General features: G+C 28.8%; 1 protein-coding gene across 2 annotated transcripts in view; it reads right to left on the reverse strand.

Annotated features, from left to right (window-relative positions):
* LOC107453652 (superkiller complex protein 3) overlaps window positions 1–12844 on the reverse strand; it is a 75168-nt gene that overhangs the window by 39404 nt on the left and 22920 nt on the right. For both annotated transcript variants that reach the window (XM_087149771.1, XM_087149770.1), the window contains exons 13-16: window positions 10377–10485; window positions 8571–8650; window positions 5908–6007; window positions 485–537 (exon numbers count right to left, since the gene is read on the reverse strand). In XM_087149771.1, coding sequence (XP_087005897.1) covers window positions 485–537; window positions 5908–6007; window positions 8571–8650; window positions 10377–10485 — 342 coding nt within the window. The remainder of the gene's footprint in view (window positions 1–484; window positions 538–5907; window positions 6008–8570; window positions 8651–10376; window positions 10486–12844) is intronic.

Genomic DNA, 12844 nt, shown 5'->3' on the forward strand with positions numbered 1-12844 from the left:
CCCTTTTTGTTATCGTTGGCTGGGAAAATTGCATTTACTTCACATGATTTTAGAGCGCTATTTTGTGAACAAATCAACTGTTTAACGTAGACCATTGATGAGTTCATATCATGTATGGGTCACCAATAAGGGGAGAGTCTATCCACTACATCAACATTCATCTATCAAAAGGTACCATAATCAAGTTAACATGTCTAATATACTAGTGAATTGGTGTTGAATATTTACAGTGGTAGTTATGCCACACACTACAAAACGTATCTCATATACAGAATCGCCTAAACATTTTGAATGTTTAGTAACAGAAAAGCACAACACGATCCAACCGTGGTGATAGTAGACGGACAATTAACCTAAGACATGCGTATGCATGGAACTGTGACACTTTCGCTGTGGTGGTGGTCGAAGCAAACAGTATATTCTTCCCGGGCTTACCTGGTACAAAAAACAATACAACAAAAACAAAAAAGAAAGAAATATATACCTGCCTAAGCTGGCATTTTCAGTGATCTTCTTTAAAACAATCATATTTTCTTCCTACAAAGTTTGATTCCAAAGATTACTTATAACTTCAGCTTATGACACATAGATGGTGGCTACAGTTAAATTACCCTGTTTAGACCAACATAGTGTTCATACAGGCGGTTTGATGTTCAATGAAACAGATACATTATATGGGCCATGGGAAAAAGAAATATGCAGCTAAAGACGTACACTTAGATGGCACTGCTGAAGTACAAGAAAGGAAATTAATGCAATTTAAAAAGGACATAGTCTGCGATTTTTTTATTTATCTTTTTAAATAATATGAAAAGAACAGATTCACAGGATTTAAATCAGTTATTTATAAAATTAGATCAGACTTTTGAATTTTTTAAAAGATAATTTAAAAAATCGAATTCATAGTTAGTTAAAATTTTATGAATGCAATTGTAAAAATAAATCAAAACAATACATTTTAAACAATATAGCTGCATTAAAACTTGCTTTATAATAAGAGATAGAAGTGCATGAAAATACAGTCGAACTTCTATTTAACGAACTTCCCTTTTACGAATTTCTCTATTTTGTGAATTTTTTCAAGAAACCAAGAACATTTTGGAAATTTCTTTGTAAAATAACTTCCAAATAGCGAAGTGAATTTTCTATTTAACGAGCTTTTTTTTTTAGATCCACTTTACCCATTTCCGTAAAATTTCAGAATATTTTAAGCTTGTTAACGCATTTTATGGGGGAAATGCCCTTGAATTGATTTTTTTTTCTGTAATTCAAAACTCAAACAAAATTAACGGACCTTATCAGTAGCCATTAAACTTAAGAATGAATGTGGTAATGCTTGTTTAATATTACTTTAATAATTAATGCAGCGATAATTTTACACATAAATTTAGCTTATTTTAGTTTAAAATGTATGTAGCATGATAGTGTAACACCGGATAATGTTTTGCTTTATTCTTGCTTTCCATGCACATTTCTTATATTTTTAAGTTTTATAAAATAAATAGTATATAGGGTAAGCCAACCAGTGAAGGAACATTTCATATATATTGATTAAAAATAAGAATTTGAAAGTTTTTCTTTAGATTGATTGTTAACAATAGCTTACTGCCAAACAATAGGAAGTCATCTAGCAATATTTTGGATTACCTGGTCAAATAGACTTCCCAGGAAAATTTTTTGAATTTGTTATTATCTCTGCAACACTTTGTTTCGTTGAAAAAATTATAAGGTGAGTGTTTGTATTTATATGTTTGAAGGGGAATTAATTGCATGTAGTAGTCTTATTTTTCTCACTGTGAAAAAGAGAATTCAAAATATAGTTATTGAAGTTACGTTTTATTTTTTTATAAAGCACCATAGCATAATCAAGTACTGAGATAAGGGGCTGTTTATTCACTGGATCACCAAACGATGAAAAACCAGTGAAGGAACAAGTGTTCCTTTACTGGGTTTTTCTTCCAGTTAATGAAAATAAAAGAAATTTTTTAATTTTCTTGTACCTTTAGTCATATTATACATCAAAATTCTGTTTAAAAGACAAAAAACAACTTCTAACCAGTAAAGTAACAGGCATGTTCCTTCACTGGATCACCAAACGATGAAAAACCAGTGAAGGAACAAGTGTTTCTTTACTGGGTTTATTTCCCAGTTAATGAAAATAAAAGAAATTTTGTAATTTTCTTGTACCTTTAGTCATATTATACATCAAAATTCTGCTTAAAAGACAAAAAAACAACTTCTAACCAGTGAAGAAACAGGCATATTCCTTCACTGGGAATACTTCCAGTGAATGAACAGTAATGCGTGATATATGATTTTACATTACTCCAGGATAAGTAATTCTGTTATATAGAGGACAACCGAAATTTTGTTAAAAATTGTATGAACAATTCCTGAAATAATTTCAGTTCAAAAAATGTTATGTAAATAAAACGTGATTATATAATTAATAAAAACTACTTTACAATGTTAGAATTTAGAAGCAAGCTCCTCAACAAAAAACAGAGTTAAACAGAAACGATACTCAATTTCTTCAGAAGCTTGAGAGGGAAATCCCTCAAGATACGTTGCAAATTTTTAACGCAGCATTGACTGAAGAGTCTAATATCGAAAATGTCCAAGAGCCTGTATTTTTTTCAATATGAAAGAAGTACGTATTAAAAGAAGACCACTTGGTTAAATCAAACTTAGGAACTGAAGCTAGTATTGATAATGAATGCATCTTAGATATCAAATTTGAAATGAGTCCTCATGCTGATCCTCTCTTAGTTGAAAATAGAAATGATTCTATAAGTAAAATCAGTACTTCCTCTAGATGTAATCCTCTATGTATAAGTCAACAAGAGATGAATTTGCCTCAAACTTCAAGACACCTTTCCCCGTCTATTTTCAAGAACGGCATTCTAGAAATGCTGCTGAAAAATCAGAAGAAGTTTGGAAGAACTATTTACATTGGCCAAATATTGATGATAAAAAGAAAGATCAAATAAGAAGAAAAACGAATAAATTACCTTTTGCACTAACTTCAGAGAAATGGCAAAAATTTCAAGAGGCTGAAAGATCTAAAAAATGTTCAAAAAAGAGAACATGGAAAAGAAAAAGAAAGAAAAAATACTTAAAAAAGAAAAAAAGCTTCAAGAAATAAGAGGAAAAGGAGTAAACAAAAAGGTGATAAAATAATAATGATAATAAACAGCATCGGATAACACAATGATTTAGATTTGACTGTCAAATTATAAGAAAGAATGATTTTTTTTTTATTAATTTTGTATTTAACATCACTTTAATTTCTAGTTCATAATTTACAGAAAAAATTAGCATTTTACAAGTACTTGTATGTTATAATTTCACAAATAGTCTTGTTTTTATATATTTTTATGGCTAAAAAAATTCATAAAGAACATTAAAAAATAACCAAAATTAAGTGTTCCTTCACTGGGCAAATTTGTGTTCCTTCACTGGTAAGAGCTGTTCCTTCACTGGGTCTTCTTACTACTTGTTATTTGAACCTCCAAAACTTTAAAACAATATTATGTAAGTTCTCTAAAATTTGTTTGCATAGTTTCCAATTAGTAACAAATATGTTGACACTGTCATTTAACTGAAATTACGAATTTTGAAATTAATATGATATTTCAAAAGGCAAGCGAAGCTTAAGTGTTCCTTCAATGGTTAGTTTACCCTACTACTTTGCAGGATAAAGGTGTATTAATTGCTATTTTAATGATGTCTATTGTTTATGGATTTAATTTAGCGACTTCGTTAAATAGAGGTCCGACTGTACTTTGATAGGCATGATAATTCATACATGTAAATGCATGAATTGAAAATGGAATAGAAATGCATTACAATTAACTACTGAAAAACCAGTTTACAAATTAATTTACAATTATTTATTTTTTAATATTTAAATTGACAAAGTTAATAGTGTCCCTTAATACTTTTATCCTTATCTTTATTGTAGGTTAACAAATATTTCTGAATAGAATAACTTAATGAAACCATTGTGATTTTGAAGATTGTGTTTTAAAACTAGGGATTAATGATTTTCAATATCATTGCGTTTTCTTTTTTTTAATCAGTTAATATGTTTTTTTTTGTGCAATGTACTGAAAACAGATGGAAAGTTAAAAAATCATGCCTTTTTAAAAATGTTCAAACTTTTAAAATACACACTTTAGTTTCAATGCTTGTATGATAGTTCAAATATCGTACATAAATTATCCTATAAAATATCCTAATTAAATTCTGATCAATAATTTAATTTTTTACACTCGCACATTGTTTAAGAAAAAAGATAAATTTACAAATTTTTCATAATTTGATAATAATTCATACATTGAAATCCCTAAAAAGAATTTTAAGCACGAGTTAGAGAAAAATGGAAATGGGCACTTTTACTACCCTAAACTGTTGGTTAATTTTTGTACAGCAGATTTATTTTTAATTGACATCTGTCAACAAGAATGAGTCTTTATGTTAGTCATAACAGGGTAATTTAAATTATAATTAAAGTTATTCAGTTATAATTACAATACATTTATTTTGTAGAGGTGTTTATTTGTGTCAGCAAGCGGAAAAATAAACAAAGAACAGCGACACGAAAATATCGGGCAATGAAACCATGTAAGTCAGAAGTAGGAGGATCAAGGATTGTAGTTAAGAGGATCAAGGAGGTTGCAGCTTCATTGAATCTCATCCCAATACTTCATTTCCCCGGTAATGCCCACCTTTGGTAGAAATGCTTGCTGTCAACTAGTATAAAGCATTTTTAATTGTTTTTAATAACTTGCTTTTTTAAATGTTTAACGAATCATCTTTTGGAGATTTTGCTTGTTGATAAATAGTTAATTATATGAAAGAAAGATGTTCCAGTTCACTAATGTTTTTATTGTTATCTCTCAAGCCTCACATTTACCAACATATCTTGCTCTACCTCTTACATTTTTATTTTGCATACAGATATTATTTATAATGTCAGCTTTCTAAATTTTACAACGTATCAAGTAAAGATGAACTAATATGTAAGTATTTTTTACACTAATTTTTCTTCCAACACGCTTTACCATTTTACGAACTGCATAATTTTTCTTTATCTTTTATACTTACAAAATATCCAGGTAGTAAGGTAGGTAGATACTTTATTTACGTCACACTAGAGCTGTACAACGAGCTATTGGCGACAGTCTGGGAAACATACCCGAGGATCATCAGAAGACATGCCATTGCAATTTTGATCGTCTGCTGAGGGGATAGCCCTCCTGCTTTGGTAGCCTGATGATCACTTTACGGTAGAACAGTTTAACAAAGATCGATACCATGCACCCTCGGTCCTTATGCAGGCTGATCAAAGTGGTCACCCACCCGTTTACTGAGTGCAGTCAGTGATGCTTGTATTCGGTGCTCTACTAGGTGTCGTGTTTTTAGGATCAGTCCACAGTCTTCTGATTGGCTTAAGTAAGCCATTGTAATTGTGAAAATTTAGCTGAATTCCGCCCTAATGTCAGCAAAGATATGAATTTTTTGCAGCTAGATGACAAAGTTAATAATCAGCAGACTTCATTCGCCATGATGGATATAGAATTGTCAGAAAAGCAGTAAAATGGACAGAACAATATTTCGTCTAATCATTGGAGGGGTAAAAAACTTAAAAGCTATTTTAGTTTCTAGTCAGTTTTCTCGTTATATATGTATAATGAGGTGAAAAATTTAAATACCTTTGTAAAGTTCAAATCTTCATTCCTGAAAAAGTGAAGCAGAGGGGTGCCCCCAAAGAAGTTTTTGCCCCGGATCCCAATTAGGCTAAGTCAGACCCTGACTGGCCTGAAAGTATGTAGGCTCATTGCAATAATGATAATTTTTAATATGCTAGACAAATAGCCTTTCAAAATGATGGCATATACATACTTCTTTTTTTAGTTCTTTCAGCATCTGACTCAGAGACATCCCTATTTCAGTATCAGAATTATCAAGAGAGAATGCCTTCTCATAACAGAGGACTGCTTTACTATAAAGAGAATCAAACATCTTCAGAATTCTTTCAAATTTTAGTTCAAGAATTTCTCACAAGAGAAATATTTTTTTTTTAAAACTATCTTAATGGTTACATGAATAAGTTTCAGGTTATCCATGGTTATCACTCAGAACAGGAGTTTCTAGACTTTTTCAAGTTGTAGAACACTTAAGAGATTTTTTTATATTTTTATATTCGTCATTGAACAGCCAATCCAATTTTTTTGGGTTTACGACTACTGATGTTCAGCTCCGAAGCCTTGTAATTTTGAACCAATCCAGAAGCCATGGAAACTCCTGGATTAAGTATTGGAAGAAATTTGCTTTTGTGGAGGACTTAGCGGCAATCCTGTTTTATCCTTTTACTTAAATCTCCTTAGCCTCTTAAAGTAAGTTTGTACCACGCATTAAAATGTACATCACAACTATCAGCAAAAAGCGAACAAGTTTAGCAGTTATCACCATTTAAAGAAAATGACTAACATAACCAACTCCTTTCCAAAATATGTCCAGATTTAAGTTTACAAAAATAGTACTCAGAGTTAAGGGAACGGTTTATTGTAGGATCTTTACAAAAATGACCTAAAAATCTATTTGGAAACTGAAATTTAGATTTTAAAATTTTTATCTTAATCTAACAAACTGAACTTTATTATTATTATAATTTTTTTTTTTTATATTTGTCGTTGAGCAGCCGATACAATTTTGGGTTTACAACTACTAATGTTCAACTGCGTAGCCTTGTAATTTTGAACCAATCCAGAAGCCACGGAAACTCCTGAATCAGTATCCCCAAAGGTATTGATTTGTTATGGGAACATGGAGGACTTTGCAACCCCACAGATTTAACGTGCATCAGTCACCGTTTACTACACGGGGTGTCTTCGGCCGACAGAGATCAAACTCACGAACTCTTGGTCAAAATTATTTAAGCACAATTATGATTAAGGCGACCCATCCTGTCTCTTTTTTGATCCCTATAAATGCACCTTCTTTGCCCTTTCTGTAAAAATAAGCCACCAATCCTTAAAAATACTGCCTTTTTACTCATATTCCATTTTTAAGAAAATTAATTAACTGTTAAAATAATAATTATACATAAAAATTATATGTGTTTATATGTTTCATTCTGATTACTATTACAAATAATTACTTTGTTAAGATCATTCTCAAATGATTAAATTTTTATAAGTTTCTCTTTTTTTCTCAAGGGGATATATTAATTAATTTTTTAACGATTTTAAAAATTATTAAATGAATACCTTTTTTCTTTTTTTAGAGAATGCACCTTTAAATCTTCATTTTTTAATAATTTTCAGCATAAATTATAGAAAAAATCTTTTAAGCTGTTTGTCAAAATTTTTAATTTATAAATTTCTTTTGTTCAGTTAATTCCGGGTAAAAACCCAATTTTTAAAACATTATTTATAATTTTTCATTAATTTATTTCATAGTAATTGAATTAATTTCGAATGGCAAAACATAAACGTTTTTAAAGTACATAATTTAAAGTAATAAAATATTAATATTATTAACTAAATCAGTTGAATAGTTCTTGAGAAATAAAACCTTTAAATATACAGCTTTTTAAAATTTGATAACTCGGAACAATTCAGCTGATTTCGTTGAAATGTTTTGATTTGTTTGCAATTTAAATTGTTGCACTTCATGTAAAAAATAGCACCCATGGTGTAACCCTATGCTATTGTAACTGACATATAAAGATCAAATAAAAAGATTAAAATAGCTATCATCAGTGATGGGAGAGAAAACAAAATAAAATGCAAACTAAATTTAATTGCAACAAGCAATTAACATGAGGAGGAGTACAAATCAGTCAATAAATAGAGGTACAAAATTCCAATCAAAACAGTACAAAAATGCAACAAACTTAGAATAGAATTAAAAGAAAAGTAAAAAACACTTTAAAAAAAACATTAAATTTTTTATAATAGATTTCTGATAAATAATTGACTAAAAGTAGAGTCATTAATAAAATAAAAGTAACTAAACTATTCAATAAACTATCGAGCCTATTTCACTCCAGTATAACCTCAAAAATCCTAAAAAGAACCCAGAATCTTTTACTACTCACAACAAGAAAAAATGTGAATCTATCATGAAATTGGTTCATATCAAGCATTTGAAAAAAAATGATTGTGTAGAATGAAATTTGATTTATGTAACATTATACAATCGTATAATCAGATTTAAAAAGTTAGTTGGAATTTTTTTTAAATTATACAGAAGTCTGTAGAATAAACAATCAAAAATCACATGGATTTATGGCAGAATTTTTTGTATAATTTTCAGCTTTCAACTTTGACGCTTGCTGGTCTGATTAAAAATTCCTAAATTTGGACTTTCCTAACTCAATACAGATTTTCAAGGTAAACGCTGAAACAAAAAGTGACAAGACCAATCAGAAATATTAAATCTAGAAACTCTAAATATTAAAATTATTTGTTTATTATTACTTCATTTTGTAAAAGATAAAAAATATAATATTAAGTATATTAAAGTATAATGGTAAGTATAATGATATACATTTTCCTTACCTTTTATCATTAAGATTGAAGTAATAATGATGACCAAGATATAAAAAGTTTTTGGCAAAATAAGGATCAGATTCAGCTGCCTAAGAAAAAGAAAAAAAAACACATAATTACTTTTTTAATAAAAACTCTATTGTTGTTAAATAAGACTATAATTGATCTTTAATAATATTGAAATTTGGATGTTTATTAAGCACATAAAAGAAACTTTTCATTAAAATCAAATTTTTTCTTAAAGGCAATATTCTCTAAAAACGTAAAGGGGATTGTTAAGAACCAAAGACTGAAAAAATTAATGATGCACAACAAATATTAAAGAGACAACTTTCCTCTCAACTGAACTCAATGGCTAAAGAGAAGTAAGTAGAGAGGGAAGATTCCAAATTTGCTTTTAGTCAGAGCACAAAATTAACGGTGGACCTTAAGTTTGAGACGACTAAAATTTGACTCAAACCACCATATATATATATAAATAAAAAAATTATCAATGATCCTCCGGATCGGCAATCAATGCTGTTTTTTTTTTTTTTTTGTTATCTTGTGTCTTAATCTCCATTTTCGTTACAAAGTAGCATATTTCATCATAATTCTGGCATTATTTATAGTAATTTTTCATACAAATTGACTTAAATTTTTTTTTTTAAAAAGTAGTATAGCGACATGCAAATTGACTAGAGAAAATGCGTACCGATTAGTAATACCTTTCAGCAACTGGTCTGGGGACAAGTGATTATATTTTCACAAATAAACAAAGACTGAATATTTTTTCTATTTCTGCATTGTCTTCCAAAATACAAGATTTTCATACGATCAGATTTAAGGCAGTTAAATTTTATACATTCACTTACTTTTAGATTTTTGATATGTATCTAAGTCGCTCCTAAGTGTAATCTAAGCTAAGAATTTTTCAGTGTTATCCAAATCAGCCAAATCAGTTTGATTAATAAAGTTAAATTTATTAAAAATCTTAAAGATGACAAATATGAAATATTATATTACCTATTCAAAATTACTCACAACTTAATTTCATTGCTTCAATATTTTTAGAAAAGTTCAATAGAAGTTCTAAAAATTATCAAACACTATTTCTCCTAATAAAATAAAGTGATTCAGTCGAAAGTTCCGATATGGATTGTAGGGACTTTGACAAGTCAGGAAAATAGATTTTCCTGAATAGATTTTTAATTTTACTAACTGCAAACTGCATTGAAAGCATTTTACTTTCCAAGGTTTTCACCACAGAAAAAAAAAAAAAAAAAAATGGGGGAAAATTTCTCTCCCTCCCTTTCAAAAAAACAGAGTAAGATTTCTTAAATTAAAAAAAAAGAGATTTCTAAGACTTATTAGAGAGAACATGTATAGGCTTTAAAAAATTTATTTCCTTAGTTATTATACAATTACAAGAATTCTTAATATCTCTTATTTTTAATATTTCTGCATCATCAATTGACATGAAATATTCTAAGTCAACTTTCATCAGGTTGTTTTTACTTGTTTTATCTAATTTAAAATAAAAACTATAGAAGCATACTCGGGTATAAAGATTGGTAAAAATTTAAATTAAAGTGAAAGCAAGCTATATTAATTGCATTCATATTTACCCACTTAGCCAAAGCACTTCCTTTTTTTAGAAATGTGTAATCAGAACACAATTTTTTTTAAAATTAGTAATCCTGTTTCTGAACTGTTGTTTAAAATGCAATTAATTGATTAAAAACTAATCAGGGTGTTCACTTTTTGGACACATTACATATTTTAAAGAAATATATATATATATATTAAAAAAAAACAGACAAAATTAAAAATTACTTTCATGAAAACTTTAAAAGCTTTCTCTCCCTGCTTGGTTTCCCAAAGAACAACACCAATTAAATGCAAAGTGAATGAAGATTCTTGAAGTGATACCGAAAGGCGAAATCTAAAGCAGAAAATAATAGTTAGACACTTTTCAGTTGTTGAAATGATACTAAATTTAAATTGTTGTATTATTTAATACATAGATATCACAATAAATAATCATACAAAAATATATGGCCACTTGAAATATCTTTTCTTGCATCGACAACAAAAAGATGAAACAGAGTTCTAAGTTCAGCAGAAATGAAAAATTAAAATTGAACTGTTGAAATAAATAGGAATAAATTGAAATTTTGTCATTATTTCTGCTGCAGATGAATGAAAAATAGCAATTCAATGTGAATAAAGCACAAATATATATTTTAATTCTGTACCTTTATTTGTGCTTTATTCACATTGTTTTGCTAATTTTTATCCAAGCAAACTAGGTCATATTTTAATTTTTAATTATGTTTATAAAAACATTACATAATAATTTTAGTTTTAATGCATCTTAATAACTTACATAGTAGGAAAAGTTATTTTACTGAAACTACAAACGAACAGAAAGAAATTCAGTTATGTGTAGATTTCACTAGGATGTGATTTTTTAATTCCGTCTCTCAACTGTAAAATTTACAATGGCATACGTAGGGAAATTTGTATATATTAAGAATAGTTCGTTTTTCGCTTATTTATAAGTGATTCTGCTTAAGAGCTATAGAGTTTCATATAGACTAAGAATAATTTATGTTGCCTCACCAGCATGTGTACAAAAAAATAGTACTCCAAAAAAAATGGATGGAATAGTAGGAAAAAAAAATGAATTCTTTGATAAATTATTATCATTGAATCAATTACATATTGCATATTTTTTCTTATCGTAAAATATTTATTTTTTTCTGTTTTACTGCTTATCTATTCAACCTAAATTTTTGATTTTAATCTTGAACATTACCTATCATTTTCACCTACTTTGCATCATGTTTTTTTTCTTCTTCATTTTCTAACTTTTTTTTTTTTTTAAATTTTTATGCATGTTACAAGTTTTTGTAAGATTAAACTATTGTATCTCCAAACACTAAAATTAAGAATTGTGAATTATAAGTAGAAGACTTTTAGAACTTCAAAGTTAGAAAGAGTACCAGAACCAGGAATGAGAGTAGTCAGAAAGTAAAAAAGAGGAAATCCAAGAATGAAAGAATATATATATATATATATATATATATATACACACACAAAAATTTGACGAAAAAAGTGCGATTTTAGCCATGTGATTATAAATCCCGATGATTAATTTTAAAATTGTATGAATATGAAACTCTATATCGAATTTTAAAAAATGCGAAAATGCAAATCATGATGCGTAATTTTTAGATCACGTAAATACGAATCACAGTGCATAATTTTTGAATCGCGTGAATACAAATCACAATGTCTAATTTTTAAAGCACGTATAATTACGAAAATCGACGTTTGATATTGCAACCGCAATAGCGAATCACGACATTGGATTTTAAGCTCACGTGAATACGAATCGTATTCACGTGAGCTTAAAATCCAATGTCGTGATAAATACAAAACGCGATATTGGATTTTCAAATCTCGTAAATAAGAATCATAATGCACGTTGTTTAAATAGAGTAAATAAGGATCGCAATGCGAAACTTTTAAATCAGGTAAATACGAAAATCGATGATTGATATTAAAATCGCGTGAATAACAATCGAGAAATTTGCAGAGTCTGGACTTGGGATTTCTAAAAGACTTGTTAGTATTGTTTTTGTTTAGACGTAATAAATAGAAATTTTCAAGATTAATTGAATGAGCAAATAAATATTTTCACTGCAAATCCACGTTTATATATATATATTTGTTTCGTTTGCTTTTACGCCAGACAACAGGGTCACGACGTCTGAATTGCGAAAATACGAGCTATCCGGCGGACGAATAAAAATACGGAAAATCTTGTTTTTTGTGTGTAAAAGAGGCATGTTAGCAGCTAGGACATAGTTTGAATTTTCTGTTTATCTTTGAAAATCGTAAATAAATATAATTATTTTATTTCGAAGACTGAATTTTCAACAAAAAAAAAAGTCCTCATAAAATATTTTAACTTGTTCAAAAAACAATTTCCGCGGAAATTAGCGGGAAAAATGGAAAAATCTGACAAAAAGCGGAAATCCGCGAATCCTTGGAAGAATCACATCCCTGCAGAACTCATACAAAGCTAAACAAAAATAGAACACTGTCCAATCAGCCAAGAGAAGGAGGTCAGATTGCAGGGTTGCCACTCAAATCTGGAAAAAAAATTCCTGCGTTTTCCCGTACATATTATGCACAATATATTAAGAGAAAACAACAATTACTGTGCTCTTGTGTGAGCGATTGTAGGGTTAACTATATTTATTAGTTTTAATTGCTGAACATGCTTAAATAAT

Source organism: Parasteatoda tepidariorum, chromosome 8, assembly GCF_982258835.1.
Source record: "Parasteatoda tepidariorum strain Cologne lab strain chromosome 8, Ptep-v5.0, whole genome shotgun sequence".
NCBI lineage: Eukaryota > Metazoa > Arthropoda > Arachnida > Araneae > Theridiidae > Parasteatoda > Parasteatoda tepidariorum.